The sequence below is a fragment of the Plecotus auritus genome (genome assembly GCF_963455305.1).
Source record: "Plecotus auritus genome assembly, chromosome: 10".
Classification (NCBI taxonomy): Eukaryota; Metazoa; Chordata; class Mammalia; order Chiroptera; family Vespertilionidae; genus Plecotus; species Plecotus auritus.
Window position 1 is genome coordinate 62,400,927 of NC_137785.1, and position 18,893 is coordinate 62,419,819.

Consider the following 18,893-nt stretch of genomic DNA (forward strand, 5'->3'; position numbering starts at 1 on the left):
CCTTTGCACTTGCACGTTCCTGTCTGGATCCTCAGCTGGACAGCTGGTGCTAACACACGTCTGCGTCTGCGTCTGCGCAGTGGGCCACCTGCCAGGTGGGACATTTCCCCCCCCCCCCCCCGCCCCCTCCCCCCCTCCCCCCAGGGCCAGCCTCTCGGGACCTTTTCTTCCGTCCATGGAGCTAAGTGCCACTGTGCTCCCTGTTGTAGCCCCAGAAGCAGTGAAGAAAGCAGACAAAACCCTTGCCCACAGCCCTTAGTTTCCCGTGGTGGTGGTGCTGGGGGTGAGTGGGCGGAGACAGACAATTAGAGTAAAAATGTATAAGACAGCGATGAGGATTACGGAGAGGAAAAAAAGCAAGGACGGGGAACACTGGCTTCTGCACCACCCCACCCCCATCCTCCACTGAGCCTCAGTTTCCTCTGTAAAACGTGTAGATGCACAGCTCTGAACACCACCTAGGGTCGGCAGGTGGACCAGCGCGCTGGGGCTGATGCTTGCCCCTCATTCCCTATTCCTTCTATTCCGCTCAACCCCTGGGGTTTAAGAAAAAGAAAAGCCACCAATTTTTTCAAAAGTGTTGTGGATTAGATTTATGCAGCCCCTCCCCACCCTTGCCTGGCCATACCATCTTGAACAGGCGAGATAAAGTATCACCCATTTCCCGGAGGGGGACATGGCAAGGACGGGCGCGCGTGCCATGAGCCTCCGGGCCACAGGCGGCAGCAGCGGGCGGCGGCCGGATACAATGTAGCGTGGAGGGCGGGCGGGATACAATGTAGCCAGGGCGGCGGCGGTCAGGTGAGCGGCGGAGGGGGAGCCCAGGAGGGTCGGTGAGGGCGGGGGGTGCTGGTGGTGGAGGGAACCGGGGCTCCCGGCCCTCGGGTGCCCACTCGGCCTGCCGCTCTTGGAGCTGGGGCAGCCCCTTTTCCCGACGCGGTCACCGAGGACGCAGGGGGTGAGGGATCTGCCCAAGGCGCCCGCCCGCGCCCAGGAGGGTTCAGACCCGCCGGGTCAGGACGCCTGCCTTCCGGTTCTCACCCAGGCGCAGGGGGTGTTGGTGGCCTCGGCTGCCCCTCACACGCTGGGGCAGGGCTTAGCACCCCAGACGGGGGATGCCCCCCCTTCCCCCCGTGACACTGTCACTGCCTGTCACTGCTTCCGGCTGTCAACACTCGCTGTCCGTGGGATTCGTAAGGCCCTAGGGACCCGCATGGTTGTGCCACCCTCCGCAGAGGCTGGGCCACTCCGAGCCTCAGTTTCCTCACCTATCAAATGGGTGGGGCGGGGGAATGAAACAGACCTGCCCCTATGAGAGCTGGTTAGTGAGGGTCCCCCGAGTGTATGCTTGTTGTTTGGAGTGAAAGTAGAGGCGGTACCATTTGGGGGTGGCTGGGTCCCTGAGGCCGGAGGTGGCCACCCTACCCGGCTTCAGGGACAAACAATCCTTAAAGGGACAGTGACCCTGCTGCCGCTCCCTGCGGGATCTTGGCACGCCTCCTTCAAGGTGTGAGCAGATAGGATGGATGGAGACCTTCCCTCTCCAGGAGGAATGCTGGGGACCTCCAGGGGTGGCTGGGGTGATAAGGGCCTCCGTGTTCCAGCCACAGGCAGGACATGCTCAGTCACGGTGAGGGCGTCGGAGTCTCAGCCTGGGGTCCCTCAGCACCCGGGAGCCCTGGGCTTTATCCCTAACCCTCTCACTGCTCCTCAGGGAGCCCTCTGCCCCACGAGAGGGGCACTGTCCGGGGGAGGCAGTCTCTGGGTGGCCGGTTTTCTTTATTCTTCCCAGTCTCTGCCTTCCGGACTGTTCCTCTGTGAGGGCTGAGCTCTCTGTGGGGTGACCCTGTTGGGCAGTGGGGGTAGCTGGTGTCCCTGGGCCCCTGTGTGAGAACATCATCTGTCCACCCCTGGCCGCCCAGAGGAAAATGTGATTCTCCAACTTGTCAGGAGGGAGATTGAGGCTGACAGAGGTGAACTCACCCCACTCATTTATTTATCCAGGGCCTCTGTGCCAGGCCTGGGACTGGCACCGCCCACGCGGAGGTGAATGAAAGCTTTTTGCAGGAAGCTGGCGGCCAATGAGAGCTGCTGGGCAGAGCTGACTTGTTCCTGCCTTTGAGTTCCTCTAGCCATATCTATTTTTAGTATGTTTTTGTTGTTGTTGTTTTAGAGAGGGAGGAAGGGAGTGGTAGAGAGAGAGAAACACTGATCTGTTGCCTCCTGGCACGTGCCCTGACCCATGGCAGGGCTCCTCTGGCCGTATTTTAAGTGCTGGGAGGTTTCCAGGCAGAGACCTCTGGGCGGGCTGTCCGCACGTGATGGCAGTGTCCGTCTGTTCAGCAGCAACTCTGGACAGTACTTCTCCGCCGTATACAAGCGCTCAGTCCTCCCACCCACCCCAGGAGGTAGGCATGCTCCCTTATTTATGACGAGAAAATGGGGTCACATAGCTCATCGCTGGGAGAGGCAGGTGTAAATCAGGTCTGTCTGCTTCTTGATAATAATAGTGCCCGTGGTAAGTGTTACCCAGTATCTACGGGATGCTTACTATGTGCTGACCAGGGTGCTCAGAACCTGATTTAATCGTAACAACAACACTATACAGTGGGCACCATTATTATCCCCATTTAAAACATGAGAACTTGAAAGCAAAGGTTTAGGCATTTGCCCAAGGTCACACAGTGAGGTGCTCGCAGAGCTGGGATTTGAATAAGGCCAGAAGGATGCAGGGTGATAGGTTAGGATCTGTTCTGGCCACAAAAGACAGAAATCCCCCTCCCAATAGCAGTGCTTTAAACAATTTTATTTATTCCTCATTTTAATGAAGACCCAGGGTGAGCAACACAGGGCTTCTGTGTCACAACCCAAGGTGGCTGCTCCAGCTCCACCCCTTACATCTGCATCCCAGACAGACAGCAAGAGGCCGGAAGAGATGAAGAGGGGCACCCCTCCTTTAAAGAACAATCCCCCGAAGTCTCAGGAGAGCTTTCTGTTTACATCCTATTGGTCAGAACATAGTCACATGACAACATCCAGCGGCTGGGAAATCATGTGATAAGATGAAAACCAGGGTTCGCGCCCTAGCCGGTTTGGCTCAGTGGATAGAGCGTCAGCCTGTGGACTGAAGGGTCCCAGGTTCGATTCCGGTCAAGGGCACATGCCTGAGTTGCAGGCTCGATCCCCAGTGCGGGGGGGGGGGGGGGAGGGGGTGTGTGTGCAGGAGGCAGCTGATCAATGATTCTCTCTCATTGATGTTCCTATCCCTCCCTTCCTCTCTGAAATCAATACAAATAAAAAAAATTTAAAAACACAGCAGGGTTCCTCACTATCAACATAAAACCAGACCTGTACTGTTGCTAAAACAGTAGAAACATATTTTATTCAGGAGGATTGCAATAGGGGATAGAAACCTCTGTATGGACCTGAACTCTGGCTACAGCATTGGCCACTTGACTTATAGCCAGGGGCAGGATGGGGTCAGCGGATGAAACATTGCTAAGCGGTAACGTCGAGTGTGCAGGGGATTCTGGTTAAACGGACCTAACATCTCTGAAAGCTGAGGCGGGGGCAGGGGCAGGGAGAGGAACGAGGACCCCAATCAGATATGAGGGTGAGGGACTCTTGCCAAACTGACTTACTAACTTAGCAGGATATTTGCTAAGACTGACTTCACACGGAAGAGCACAGATGGGCCTGGGAGAGTTCAGGAGCCTGAATAGAGTCTGGTCCAGCAGAGACTCTTTGTCACCCCAGGAAGGAGGGTGAGGGTGCTTCCTGGGACACTGGCACCAGCCATGGGGCTGGGGGGTCACTGGGCATCGGGGTCTAAACACCCTGTGTGAGCTGCTTAAAGCCGTCAGGTAATAGGAGAGGGGGCTTGAGCCCATGCACCTGGGCCTCCCCTGTCCTGACCTGGGGGCAGACAGTCCGTGGTGCTAGGCTCTGCCGGAGTGGAACTGCCAGCCACTTTCCACCACAGAGGTCAGACAGGAAAACAGGTCCCAGAGGTGGCGGGGGGTTCCTGGCGGTGCAGTGGGCAGGGTGGGGGTGACCCTGGGTGGGGCTGTCCCCTCTGTGCTCAGTTCTCTTTCTTGGGGGAAGGGCAGGTAAGAATCATGGGATTGTGTTTTTAAAAATATATATTTTTATTGATTTCAAAGCGGAAGGGAGAGGGAGAGAGAGATAGAAACATCAGTGATGAGAGGGAATCATTTCATCAGCTGCCTCCTGCACACCCCTACAGGGGATTGAGCCTGCAACCTGGGCATGTGCCCTGACTGTAGGATCCTACAGTCTTCAGGCCGATGCTCTATCCACTGAGCCAAACCGGCTGGGGTGGATTGTCTTACAATTAGGAATTACCTCTGACTGTAAGCGGGTGTAGAGATAGTGTAACCTGCGCCCAGGCGCTTAGTACAAATCTTTGTGGTGTTTTTTTAACACTCTCCTTCCTGGAGGTTCATTTCTCCCTGGAGGCCAGGGAATGTGGCCCAGCTAGTTCGGTGTGGGGACCTGGATGTAAACTGCCCCCAGCCAAAGCCCCTGCCTCTCTGTGGGAGCCATAGCAGCCGTGTGAACAGTTTGCTGAGCTCTCAGCGGGGGGAGCAGTGCAGGCAGTGACGTAGGCACTTCCTGCCTCTTTCCTGGGATCCCAAGGTCTGAGGCCACTGACGCGGGCCACGTGGAGTGTCAGCGGAACCCAGGCCAGGGAAGGGCCCTGCCCAAGGCCGCGTGCAGGTGGCAGAGCTGGTCTGGGCCCGGCCTGGCTCCGTGGTTTCCAGCACCGTGCTCCGGCGGTCATCACGGACTGTGGTCGGGGCTGTGGTGTGGGGTGGTCTGATGGAGAAGAAGTAGCTGTTTGTGGGCCAGGAGTGAGGAACTGAGTCCTGGTGGGTGTGTGTCGTGGGGGCAGTGAGCCCTCTCAGTGGACAGTGGGGCGGGGCTGGGCTGGAACTAAATGGGGCACCTGGGACCAGAGGACTCTGTGCTGGGAGGCTGTCCTGCAGGGCACCCTGGGATAGGTCACGTCCTCCTGTCCCTGCCTGTGAGTATTGGGAGTGTGTTGGACGCCATCACTCCTACTGAGGGGAACACCAGGAGGCCTGGGTGAGGGGCTGAGCTGGTTTGGGGACTCGCTGAGGGTGGAGGCTGTGGTGTGTGGGCCTCCCCCCGGACCCCCATGGAGAGTGAACGAGGCCAGGCATCCCTCTGAAACCCCCGAAAAGCAGAGAGGGGTCGGGACGGGTGATCTGGAAGCTGCCTGCTCACCTCTGCCCCTGCCTTGCTCTGCCCTGCAGGTGGGATGCTATGGAATATGATGAGAAGTTGGCCCGGTTCCGGCAGGCCCACCTCAACCCCTTCAACAAGCAGCGTGGGGCAAGGCAGCATGAACAGAGGGCTGGTGAGGAGGCCCCAGACGTCGCTTCTGAAGGTGGGTGCCGGGGGCCGGGGTGGAGGTCTGGGTGGGCAGTGTGACCCTCACACCAGCACCCACCCACCCTCCCTGGTGGAAGGTGCTGGCTTTCCCCCACAGCTTCCTTCTCTCCACACGTTCCTTTGCAAATGGGGCAGGGCCAGGCTCCCCTCAGCACCTCCTGTGGGCTCCCTGAACCTCAGGGGCCCTTCTGACCCCCAGCTACCCAGCTTTCTGCTAGGAAAAGGCAGACTGACTTCTCTCTGTTGCCTTCCACACCTGCACTCGCTCACTCCAGAGACCCTGCCTGAGCTGGCCCCTGGGGAGCCGGAGTTCCACTGTGCCGAGCGTGTGATGGATCTCGGTCTGTCTGAGAACCACTTCTCCCGCCCCGTGGTAAGGTTCAGGGTGTGTGTGTGTGTGTGTGTGGTTTGGGGGGGGGGGGGCGGGCGGGGGGATACACCAGGCAGAGGGGTCATGTGCATCTCAGCTAAGGTTCTTTACATCTGAGGCCCACGTGACACCTAACACCCATCAGCAAAACCCATTTGAGGGCTGGACCTGGGAAATGGGTTTGGGGGCTGCTATTCTCCTGTAGGGCTGTTCCTCTCCCTACACGTTGGCTTCTTGTGAAGGACCGACTTCATCTGGGGTTCCATAGACATCTGCGGGGTGTGTGGGGGGGAGAGGGGGCGCGCGAGGGCGGGAGAGAGGGTAACTCCCTGCCCATAGCCCCCACCAGCCTCGCAGCCGGGATGGCCTCTCTCGTCTGCTGTGTGTTTTGTTGTATGGTTTGCTTGGTCACTGTGAGGTGCTGGGGGTTGCGGGGAGGGTCTGGGCCATCTCTGGGCCTGGCGATTAAGCCGGAAGCCACTTCCTCTCCTTGATGACAGGCCAGGGTCATTTCCCCAGCTTTAGTGAAATAACATGGCCAGAAAAGTGAGCAAATTTCTAAAAGAAGGAAGTTGTGTTTTGAAAAACATCCTGAATGAGGTCTCCAGAGGCCTGTGGGTAGATGGGTCCAGCTGGGGGGCAGGTGGGGTGGGGTGGCTCCTGCCTGGGCTGCTACCTTCCCTGGGCCTTGAGCAAGGTCTGCTCCGGGCCTAACTGTCCATGAGGATGGGTCTGGCGTGGACGGGAGACTGTGGGCGGCCATGTGACTGGTGTGTCCCCCAGGGTCTGTTCCTGGCCTCTGACATCCAGCAGCTGCGGCAGGCCATCGAGGAGTGCAAGCAGGTGATCCTGGAGCTGCCCGAGCAGTCAGAGCGGCAGCAGGACGCCGTCGTGCGGCTCATCCACCTCCGGCTGAAGCTCCAGGAGCTAAAGGCAGGTGCCGGGCAGCCCACCAGGGAGGCAGCTGGAACTGCGTGGAAGTCGGGAGGCCTGGGCTGGCAGAGGCGCTAGCAGAAGGGCAGGTAGAGAGACGGGCTCTCGGTCCATGTGCAGACTCCTTCTCCATCAGTCTGATCTTAAGTGGCCAGTCCTGGGTCATGTGCCCACCCACTGTAGTGAGCGGGTGAAGTAAGTCCCACCTTGAACCACGTGACTCAGATTGGGAGGCGGGGCTTCCTGAAGGTGACAAGGTCAGGGTGATGGATCCTGGCAGCCAAAAACCGTGTCTATAATGTCGTCCTGGAGTCTGTGCATCTGGCCTGGCTGCACTGGCCCGTGAGTCCCTGGGAATTGGGAAAGTGCTGTATTCATTAGGATGTAGATAAGGCTGTGGTAACAAAGACTGCAAACCACAGTGGCTTAAAGGACTTAGATGTGTCATTTTACTCATAGAGATGCCATAGGTGGTCCAGGACCCGTGGCAGGTAATGGTGATGGCAACCCCAGGTCCTCCTTTCCTGTTGCTCTGACAGTCCCTGGGTGACCACACTCCCATCTGGGCTGCACTGAGCCAGCAGAAAAGAAGGGAGGAAGGGCAGAGAAGGTCCTGTCCCTCCTGCTCACATATCCTTGGCCCTAGGTGCAGCAGCCAGGTGCAAGGGGTGCTGAAAAGGTGGTCCAGGCCTGACTGATCACAGGGGTGTTCCATTGCTAAAGAGAAAAGGGGTGACATTGGGAGAAACTCAATCTGTTAAAGAGATCCCTGGAAGAAGTAAGTCAAGGGGCTTACCTGTGACCCCCGGTTCACCTGTGACCCCGCCCTGGGCTCTCTCCAGGACCCCAATGAAGATGAGCCCAACATTCGAGTCCTCCTGGAGCATCGCTTCTACAAGGAGAAGAGCAAGAGTGTCAAGCAGACGTGCGACAAATGTAACACCATCATCTGGGGGCTCATTCAGACCTGGTACACCTGTACAGGTGGGCAGGGACCCAGACCGGCTCCTCTGGGTGGGCAGTCAGGTCCCCAGGGCAGGGCAGAGACCTCGCAGGTCTGCTGCTGTATCTAGTATTCAGGTGACTTGATTCTCAACCATGTACTTGGTGTTCACTGAGCCCTGGGCATGAATAAGGGAAACCCACCTTCACCAGGCTCCACCCACACCTGCGTTTTTGGTATGATGGCCACTAGCCACACATGGCTATTCAAACTTAAATTTAAATGAATTAAAGTACATATTTAGTTTCTCAGTTGTACTACCCACATTACAAGAGCTCAATGGCCACAGGAGGGAAGTGCAGATAGGACGCTTCCATCACTGCAGAAAACGCCATTGGAAGGCGAATAATAAGCGAAGGACATGGTGTGTTAGACAATAGAGTACAGTCAAGAAGAACAAGAAAAGGGAAAAGCATGTGTCGGGGAGAGGGGTGGGTGTGGCTTTAGGGTGGAATCAAAAGGCATCATGTGACATTTAAGCAAAAACTTGGAGGTCAGGGACAAGCCAGGTATGTATCTGGGGAAGAAGGTTCCTGCCGGGAGGTGTCTGTGCAAAGGCCCTGAGGTCCGTGTGTGCGGTGTCTTCAGTGAAGAGCAGAGAGCAGCGTGGCTGGAGCGTTGTTTCTGAGAGGAGGTGTGGTCGATGTGGGCTCAGAGGTTGCTGGGCCTGTGAGTGAGCTGTGGCTTCAGCAGATGCTGCACCTACTTAAATAGTAACAGGGTCACTCTGGCTGCTGAGCTGAGCGTGGACTAAAGGAGGGATGCAAGGTAGAGGGGGAGGAGGATGGCACTCTGACCAGGGTGGGGCGGTTGGGGGTGAGAAGTGGTCCCTAAAGAGCTAGCTGAAGGACTAGAAACGGGTGCATGAGAGAACGGTTGGATTTATAGTTTTCCGTCTCAGCAGGTGGAATGATGGGGTTTCTGAGGCCTGAGATGGGAACACTGGGGTGGGTTTGGTAAGGAAAAGCCTAAGTTCCCCTCAGACAAGGTGGGTTTAAAGCCCTTTAGGTGTCCAGGTGGGAATGGCAGGTTCGAATCTGGAGTTCAGGGGCAAAGTGCACACTCCTTCAGGCCGAGGGACCTGCGGTGAGAAGCTCTTGGATTGGCCTGGAAATCCGAGTAGCCCCTCTGGGGCTCCCAGCAGCTGAAGGTCAGCCTGGGCCGCAGGACCCCCCCTACCTCTAAGAGGCATGTTACCGGTCCCCCCACCCCCAGGGTGTTATTATCGCTGTCACAGCAAGTGCTTGAACCTCATCTCCAAGCCCTGCGTGCGTTCCAAAGTCAGCCACCAAGCCGAGTACGAGCTCAACATCTGCCCAGAGGCAGGGCTGGACAGCCAGGACTACCGGTGTGCCGAGTGCCGGGCACCCATCTCTCTGCGTGAGTGTCCAGGAACGGGCAGGTGGAGGCAGCTGTCCTGGGCAGGGTAACAGGCCAACATCTGGGGGAGAGCACTGGGTACATCAGGTGGCTGGGCCAGCATGGCTCCTGCAGGTGCCACCTCCCTCTCCCGGGGAAGCGACCGGGACTGCTATGGCACTTCTCCACGTGGTACAGGCAGACTGGGGTTCCAGCCCAGGTCAACTAGGAGTACCGCGGAGCTGGAGGGCCTGCACTCAGCCTCCCGTGTGCAGCCCTGTTGTCACAGAAAGCCCGCAGTTGGCATGCACTGTGTCAGGCCTTAGAGATTTTGTAATGTTGAATCATTGGGTCCGCTCAGCAGTCCTCGCGGGCAGTCCTATTCTTGTCCCATTTTACTGATGAGAAAATTGAGGGTAGTCAGACGTCCTGACCTGCCTGATGTCCCATGGCTCTTCCCCTGTGTGTTGTGGGTTTAGCTGGACCATGGGACCAGCACCATGTGCGGCAGAAGCCCTGTGCACATGCGTGTGGCTGGGACCCTGAAAGTAGCTGGGGCTTTGTAACAACCCACCCCCTCTACAGGGGGTGTGCCCAGTGAGGCCCGGCAGTGTGACTACACGGGCCAGTACTACTGCAGCCACTGCCACTGGAACGACCTGGCGGTCATCCCGGCACGCGTGGTGCACAACTGGGACTTCGAGCCACGCAAGGTGAGGGTGGGAGGGCTGGGGTGCGGCCCTGGGGGGCGTGAAGGGGCGTGGCTCCAGGAGGCCTGGCGGGGTGGGGGGAGGGGAGGTGGGCTGGGGCGTGGTCATCGGGATAGGGGTGTGGTCAGGTGCTGACGGGCGGGCGGTGGGGGAGTGGCTGGGCCTGGGGGGCCGGTGTGTGCCACTCCTTGACGTTCCCCCAGGTGTCCCGCTGCAGCCTGCGTTATTTGGCACTGATGGTGTCTCGGCCAGTGCTCAGGCTTCGGGAGATCAACCCTCTGCTGTTCAACTACGTGGAGGAGCTGGTGGAGATACGGGTGAGGCCCGGGTGGGGGCAGCGACCCTGTGTTGTGAGAGCTGAGGAGAGACCCACCTGCTTAGGTTACTGGCCCGTCAGCTGTCCTCTAGGCCCAGAGGAAATGTGAAAATTTCTAGTAGCCACATTAAAAAAGTAAGAAGAAACGGGTAAAGTTATTTTGAATAACATATTTATTTCACCCAATATACCCAGAAGATTGTTTGACTATAATCACTATACCTTATTAAGACACTAGAGGCCTGGTGCATGAAATTCGTGCACGGGTGGGGTCTCTAGGCCAGGCCGGCAGTCAGGGCCTATCAGGGCAGCCTCGCTCAGTCCCATTCGGGGCCTGCTGGATGCCAGCTGTCAGCCAGGGCCTTCCGGGTGGGGGAGGGGGGCGGGGGGAACCAGGGGAGGTTGGCTGTGGGAGCTGGGAGCGCGCTGTCCACCAGGGGGGAGCTTCTGTGTTGAGCATCTGCCCCCTGGTGGTTAGTGTGTGCCATAGCCACTAGTTGTTTCAGTCATAATGGTTGCTTAGGCTGTTATATATATAGATTACATTCTTTTTATTTTTTGTCCTCCGTCTTTTAATTCCCTGTGCCTTTTACACGTGTGGCAATCTCATCAGCCCAGCCAGCTCCAGTGCTCAGGAGGGAGGTGGCTGGTGGGACAGCCGGGAGAGATGCCAGGCTTCTCTCCTCGCCCAGCAGTGCCAGGCCAGGAGGTAGTCAGAAAGGATCAGACTCCATTTACAGGGCAGGTGACTGAGGCAGAGCCAAGGCCACCTGGGCTGCGGAGGGCTCTGCATCCCTCTGGGACGTGGGGGGTAGAGCGACAGGGTGACGGAGCCTCAGGGTCCTGGCTGGCCTGGAAGCTGTGCTTTGCCCTTGAGCTTGGCTGGAGCACTCACAACAAGGCCCTTCCTGGGGGGTGTCAGATGACACGACTCCCGACAGGGCCAGCCCCCACGGCCACACAGAAGTGCCCTGGGGCAGCCCTGCCCTGGCCTAGGGGCCCACCTGCCTCTCTTGTCCACAGAAGCTGCGCCAGGACATCCTGCTCATGAAGCCATACTTCATCACCTGCAAGGAAGCCATGGAAGCGCGTCTGCTCCTGCAGGTCAGACGCCCGCCCAGGGAGGTGTGAGGGCAGGTGGGAAACAGCCAGACAGAGGAGGACCCGTCACGCGCAGGTCTTTTTCAGATGGCTCGACAGTTTGTGTTGGCACAACAGCCGTTAGCAGAGGGTCTCCCACACTGTCCCAGGCAGCACCAGGTCTGTCATAAGCAAACAGGCATTCTACCCCACAAGTGTCCTCTGATCACATCAGTGTGTGGGGCGCTGTGAGAAGCAGGCGTCGTCCCTGCAGCCTCTATGTGACTCCACGACGTGGACCAGGCGCAGGCCTGCCCGGGCAGGGTGGACCAGGAAGCACACTCTGCAAGGCTTACCTGTTCGTTCAGCCAATACTCACTGAGTGCCTGCTATGGGCAAACACTGTTGTAGATACTGGGGAGCAGTGAACAGAACAAGATCCTTGCCTCATCTCAGAGGGGCCCTTCGGGGGGAAGACAAGAAAAATGAGCTATTGACGGGGTTGCTGAGGGTTGTGGACAAGAGGAGGCAGAGAAGGGCGTGGGAATGTTGGGGTCAAAACGGGAGGAAGAGCTGTGTTCCAGGCAGAGGTGGGGTGCGTGGGCAGCAACAAGGTGGCCAGTGTGGCTGGAGGGGCTGATGCCTGTTTCTACCACGAGCCCCCAGGGCCCAGACGGTGGGTGGGCAGGGGGAGGGGGCCTCCTGGGGCTTGGAGTCATGGCTGCTGGACCCATAGCTCCAGGACCGGCAGCATTTTGTGGAGAACGATGAGATGTACTCAGTGCAGGACCTCCTGGACGCGCACACGGGCCGCCTGGGATGCTCGCTCACCGAGACCCACACGCTCTTCGCCAAGCACATCAAGCTGGATTGTGAGGTGGGTACCCCACCGAGGACCAGGCACCTCTCCTCGCCCAGCCCCCAGGGCAGGGTGGGTGGTGTGTCCTGGCTTCAGGTGCCTCTGGAGCAGCACTGACTTGCTCCCACCCCACCCCCAGCGGTGCCAGGCCAAGGGTTTCGTATGTGAGCTCTGCAGAGAAGGTGACGTGCTATTCCCCTTCGACAGCCACACATCCGTGTGCAGTGACTGCTCCGCCGTCTTCCACAGGTTGGTGTGCCCCTCCCGCCCCAGCCACAGGGAGAGGGACAGGGGAAAGATGGTTGGGGCCTGGTCTTTGCTGCCTGGTTTTCAAAGCCCTTTGCCTTGATCCTAGATAGGGAGTTAGGCCCTGATGTGTGTGCCTGAATCGCAAGATCCACTGGGACGAGCACCTGTGGGGCTGGGGAGGGCCCCTGTGTGAGCCCCACGGCTGTCCTGCTTCCCTATCCCCAGGACTGAGGTTGGCCTCTCAGGATTAGCATAGGACAGTGGTCGGCAAACTCATTCATTCACAGAGCCAAATATCAACAGTACAACGATTGAAATTTCTTTTGAGAGCCACATTTTTTAAACTTAAACTTCTTCTAACACCACTTCTTCAAAATAGACTCACCCAGGCCGTGGTATTTTGTGGAAGAGCCACACTCAAGGGGCCAAAGAGCCGCATGTGGCTCGCGAGCTGCGGTTTGCCGACCACTGGCATAGGGCATGGTTTCCTAAATCTAGTTCCTGGCACTTCTAATGTCCAAGTGATATATTTTCTCAAACTTCTCTAGGCTAAAAGAAATACCTAACATTTTGTTCATTAAGTATTTAGGTTAAACAACGTAAGCATTTATGAATTAAAGACTTAGTGAGTGTTTGGGAAAATAATATACATAAATTGGAAGGAAGTATTTTAACTGTTTAAGAAGCGCAATTACTAATAATATGAGTCTGCCTGCTGGGCCCTGCACAGCTTCTCACAGTGGCCTCAGATGGGACAGCACCCCCCCTCTTCTGCCCACACTGGTTGTTTCCTGCCACTTGCTGTTGGTCATAGCAGCAGCTGACGTCACAGCTTTGCAGAACTGGGATTGCTGTCACAGGAAGGGTTCATGTGGAAGCTGTGAAGTCCCTTGAGCTAGGCGTTTGCATGGTGTGTGACATGTCAAATGCTGCTGTGCCCCCTTCAGAAATTTAGCCCATGGGCCCCTGTGTCTCCACAGTGCCTGGGGCAGAGTGCACAGTGGTGATGGGGCAGGTAGGGTCCCCGAGACTCTAAGAGATCCGAGCCAGACTGTCCTTGTCAGACATTAATAGGTGCCAGTCACAGGCCTGGCAGGCACATGTGGTACAGACCCTGCTGTGCCCTTTGGGAGACACTGCCTCAGTTTCCCCAACTATAGAGCGAGCCTGAGTTAGGAAGCTTGAGGACTCACTGCTAACATTTTATATGCAGAGGCCCCGCCCTGTACCCAGGGTCTGACCCTGTCTGCCTGTCACTGTCCCCAGGGATTGCTACTATGACAACTCCACCACGTGCCCCAAGTGTGCCCGGCTCATGTTGCGGAAGCAGTCTCTCTTCCAGGAGCCTGGTCCAGACGTGGATGCCTAGAGCCACGGGCACCCTTCCCAAGCCTCTCTGGAGCCCACCCTACCGGTCATTGCCAAAGTCAAGGTGTTTCTTGTGCTCTGGACACCCCTAGGGTGCAGCCCCTGGACCTCACCCACTGGGTCAGAGGGTGAAAGCACCACAAAGACCATCAGCCCCCAGTCTTGCTGGGACTCAGGGCTATGCCTGGCTGTTTCCTGGGTGTGCTGCTGTGAGGGCCAGAATGTGCCCCCTACCACTGTAGGCTCCATGGGCAGGAGAGTGAGGAGGGTTTTCCGTCTTCCCCATGGTGAAGACCCCCCATGTCCTTGGAGCCAGGCTGCTGGGTCTTGGCTACCCTAAAAACCCTGGAGGGCTTCCAGGGAGTGGCTGACAAGACCTGAGGACGCCAGCTGCACACCCTCAGCCTTGGCCTGAGACTTACCTGCAGTGGATGATTGGGATCTACCTGGAGGCTCCCATCCCCCACCCCTTGTCTCTTTGGGGTCTCCTGGTTGTTCCTGGCTGAGGCTCTTTACAGGTGTCTCCCAAGGGCCTGGCCCTGCCTCCACGGTTCTCTCTCCTAGATTAGAGGTCTGGAGAGAACAGGGATTGACAGGGCCAGTCCAGGGGTTCCCGGTTCTTTCTACGCAACAAGGAGGGAAGGGGCCATGGAGCTCTTTCCCCTGGTGGACCAGCTGTGGCTCCTGACTTGGCCTAGCCTGGCTCACTCTGGTGCTCCGAGCTGGGTGGCTGGGGGTCCTGCCTCCAGGTGTGGCCCTGGGAGATGTTCCAGAGGTTACAGTAGGTTTGAGTGGCATTTCTGGGGACCAAATTTGCCCCTGAGATAGTCTGTCCACTACAGTGCTTGTAGAGGAATCCAGACAGCCCAAAGACCACCAGCCAGGGCCTTTTTTGGGGGACCCTGAGGTCCAGTGCTGGGAATATTTGCTCCAGTGAGTTCAGGCAGGAAGCCTAGAGTCCATGAAGGAAGATGAGCACGAGGTGTGTGACGCCCCATCTGACAGAGGACCCCAGAGGGAGGATGGGGCCCACAGCGCTTCCATGGGGGAGCTGCAGCCAACCTCCACATCTGCAGGGATGTTTCATGCATCAGAGACCCTGCCTTTGAGGGGGAGGCCTGGGGGAAGAGTCTTTCCTGCCCTGCCCTGTGATTGGCTGTCACGTACAGGTAGTGGTGGTGGGCAGGGAACACAGCCACTGGGTTCCCTATCACCTCTGACTAGGAATCCCAAGAGAGGCTGCAGCCAGCAGAAGGGTCAGCTCAGCTTGTTGGCCACTGGCCCACGCAAGGGGTGCTAAAGACAGTGTCATGTGGCGGCTTTAGGCGATCCTCTTGCTGTCTGTTCTGACCTGCCTCAGTGTGACAGCGAGAAGCAAGGCGGTGTCAACAGCAGGCCCTCAGCCTGCCTCTCTGGTAGGGTTGCAGAGGGTTTAACCAGTTAACTACCACGTGTCCAAAACGGAAACCATCCCCAAACGCCACGATATTTTGAGTTTAATTAAAAAATCAATTTGCAATGAATGTTAAAATAAATATTACAATTTGGGTGTTCTTGAATATTTTCAGCTGAAAATTCTCATAAAAAATGATTTTAAAGTTGGTCAGAGCTGCCACTTAGGGAAAGCATTTTTTTTTTTTTTTATAGACTCGCATGGCGTGTGGGGAAGGTCCGCCCCTTGTGTCTATAGATGCTTACAGTGTACAATGGGTTAAGGGCAGGTGCCTCAGATCTGCACCTTTCTCACAGCTGCACATTTCTGTCATGGGGACATAAGCCATTCCTGAGTTTATGTGTTAGAATCAGTGACCAGAAGAAATGTTAGCATGCATTTGTTGGACAGAGTTGGCTTTTTTTACTTTTTATTTTTTTAGCTCCCTCAATTACCTCCTGCCCCAACACCTCTTCCCCACCTATCCCTTCCGGATGACAGAGTCTCCAAGCAGAATCACATGTGGTCTTTCTGAGTCCACAGCACTGTAACAAGAACCCACAGAGGAACCAGTTTGCACAGCCAGCACCTTAGAGAGGAGCGAGGGGCACCCAGCTGGAACGATGCTGCAGCCGTCTCATTAAATCTGTGTTCTCTAGACTTTGCTGTGTGTGGTGAATCAAGGGCAGGTCAGGGTTTGTTGACAGGCAAACCAATTGTGGGTTCAAGGAAAAGCCCACAACCTGCCCCATCCAATTGAGTGCCATTAATCTGGTTTGGGGAGAAGCACTCTTGATGGGTGAGGAGCTCAGGTATGGGTGTCAGACATAGGCCCGAGTGCTCCGATTCCCTTCAGCCTCCATTATTCTATGAGATGGATGAGAACGCAGTCTCATGGGCTGTTTGGGGTCTAGGAGTCACTGGTCACTGAGCAGGGTATGCAGAGAATGCTCAGTGTCCTAATGGTGGAAGGATTGTCTCACTGACCCAGCATCACAAGAACGTCACAGGTCCCGTGCCTGTTACATCTTGTTGGGCCCACTACAAGGGCTGTCACTGAAACTCAAGGCTATTCCATTACCCTTGGACTATAGGAAGCCATACATCCCTACTGCAAATCATGGGCAAACCTCACTTTTCTACAGAGATATAATGTGCAGATTTGACCAGGATCGCAAAGGGCCTATGACCCAGAGAACCTCGGAAATCTCTGCTCATCATCTATATCCAGTTGCCATCCAGATAAGCTGTCAGCAACCCTATTCCTAAAGGTTTGAACTGCACCTCAGCCACAGATAACTAAAGCTTTACTTTGGATATTAGGGGGAGGATGCAATCTTTTTCCCCCTTTCAGGTTATGAAATAGTAATTATTATTTTTACTTTGACTTAGACTTACAGAAACGCTGCAAAAACATTCCCATGTACCTATCTCCTGGATGTCCTACATGTGAACAATTTGCCCCATTTGGTTCATTCTTTCTTCTTTGAACCATCTGACAGTAGGTTGCAGGGAGGATGCCACTGCCTCTCAATACTTGTGTATATTCCTCCAACCAAGGAAATGACCTTACATGGCCTCGTTGCAATTATCAGAAGACATCATGAAAGTAACATTGGTTAACAAGTTGTCATGTGCTATTTTTTAAAAAGTCTACCTTTATCTATTTCTGGACTTTCTAATTTATTCCACAGTTCTGACTACTAAAGTGCTTTAATTACAGACCCAATGTGTTTTAATGTCTAGAAGGGCTGGTCTTCTCAGTTTTTTTTTTTTTTTTTTTTTAATGAGTATTCTAGTATGCAATCTTTTTTTTTTTTACAAAAAAATGTTTTTATTGATTTTAGAGAGAAGCATTGATTGGTTGCTTCCCATAGGGCCTGGAACTGATGAACCCAATACCTGGGAATGTGCCCCGACTGGGAATTGAATCAGTGACCTTTCAGTGCATGAGATGACACTCAACCAACTGAGCCACACTGTCCAGGGCTCATGCGAATTTTTAAAGTACATATTTAAATAAAATTTTAATGACAAAATTTGATACTCAAGTGTCAAAATTAAAATATCAGAAATAGGGTTTTCAGGGATGTTAAATCTCTGGAAGCAGAGAGACTTGGCTGAGCCTCATTCATTGAGGTCATTTTGTTGCTTCTGGCTTTACTTTAACTTTTGGTTACACACACTGAAAAACAATCTAAGATAGCTGCTTTGAGCGTCGCTTTTTCTCATTGTACAATTCCCTGTAGCAATTTATGGCACCACTGATCGCTCTTGAAACTTTCAGTTTCCACTCATCATTGGGACTGCTACTGGTAAGGATCTGTAAGCCAGCCTCAAAATGTGAGAGGGCTGCTGAGAGTTCTCCTGTGGTTAATTGACGCAGAACAGGTTGAGTGTCTTCACTGTCCTCCTCTCCTGCTGGCTCCTGTTCCAGCTGCATCAGCTCCTCATTAGAGAGAGCATCCTCGTGTGACTGTAGCAACTGGTCCACATCAGCTTCCACAAGCTCTTCAAAAGCCAGACTCTTGGCAAGGGTCATAATGTCTTTTTGAAGCTGTGCAATGTTATCTGCTTGGGAAAAATTCTGGAACTGAACACACTGGGGCCAAATTTTCTTCCACACGCTGTTCATTGTTGCTGGCCTGAGTGCCTCCCAAGCTATTGCAATGTTGTCTACAGCATCCAAGATGTTGTAGTTTCTCCAAAACTCCCTGATCGTAGCTGTATCCTCCCCATCTGTTGCTTCTAGCATGTGCTCAAACGTCCTTCTGAGGTAATGAGCTTTGAAGGTAGAGGCTACACCTTGACCCATGGGCTGGATGGAGTCAGCTGTACTGTCATGGAGATATTCCACTCTTACATTATCAGACAGATCACTCAAATTTACTGGGTGGCATGGTGCGCCGTCTAGGATGAGCAATGCTTTGTTGCTTAGATTATTTCTGGCACAGTATTTTTCAACAGCAGGACAAAAAAAGTACGTGAACCATTCATGAAAAATGCTCCTGGTTGCCCAGGCCTTTTTGTTTGAGCGCCAAATCACAGGCAAATTGGGCTTGGAGTACCCCTTCAGAGCCCTGGGGTTTTCTGAGTGGTACACCAATAAGGGCTTCAACTTCAAGTCCCCAGCTGCGTTGCCACCAAGAAGCAGCATCAAACGATCTTTGGACGATTTAAACCCTGGCTGAGCTTTTTCCTCCACAGAAATAAACGTTCCTTCAGGCATTCTCTTCCAATAAAGCCCTATCTCATCTACATTGAAAACTTGCTGGGGGGTGTACTCACCTTCTTCGATAATGCTTTTCAGCACTTCCAGGTCTGTGTCCTTGTTGCTAGAAGCTGTGCAGTCCTTCTGGAAGTGGGGCAAACAATGGCGCTCCCTGAATCTCACAAACCAGCCTTTACTTGCACTAAATGTTTCTTTTTGAGAGCTTTCACCTTGTCCACGCTGTAAGTCATCAAACAAACTCTTGGCCTTCTCCTGAATCGTGGTAACACTCAGGGGCATGTTTCGCTGGCTTTGGTCTTCCAGCCACAGGCGCAGCAGTCGCTCCATCGTCTCCATGACTGCACTTCGATGGCGAGTCAACCGAGAGGCTCTGAAGGGAGTCGCTATTTGTGAACTCACTTTTATTTTTTCTTTATTATCTCGGATTGTCGCCACTGTAGAGACAGCAAGGTCTAAGGCCTTTGCGATCTGGCTGAGCTTTTCACCTACTTCAAATCGTCTTAACACTTCTAATTTCATGTCGAGGGTAATTGCTTTCCGTTC

At 54.9% G+C, this 18,893-nt stretch overlaps 1 protein-coding gene across 7 annotated transcripts; it reads left to right on the forward strand.

The window, feature by feature from the left end:
- The first annotated feature begins 745 nt into the window (after positions 1–745).
- Positions 746–15,778, forward strand: DEF8 (differentially expressed in FDCP 8 homolog). Of its 7 annotated transcripts, none has more exons than XM_080644988.1 (12): positions 746–801; positions 5,301–5,434; positions 5,715–5,812; positions 6,593–6,742; positions 7,585–7,726; positions 8,961–9,125; positions 9,690–9,817; positions 10,018–10,131; positions 11,154–11,234; positions 11,947–12,087; positions 12,209–12,318; positions 13,585–15,777. In XM_080644988.1, exons 2-12 carry the CDS (start codon positions 5,311–5,313, stop codon positions 13,685–13,687), a joined length of 1,356 nt encoding a protein of 451 aa, XP_080501114.1. In that variant the 5' UTR covers positions 746–801; positions 5,301–5,310; the 3' UTR covers positions 13,688–15,777. The 7 variants fall into 7 exon arrangements, with proteins under 7 accessions (XP_080501114.1, XP_080501118.1, XP_080501115.1 ...); XM_080644992.1 differs by having other exon boundaries at positions 758–801; positions 9,008–9,125; positions 13,585–15,778; XM_080644989.1 differs by lacking the exon at positions 746–801 and adding an exon at positions 810–958.
- Positions 15,779–18,893: the final 3,115 nt, after the last annotated feature.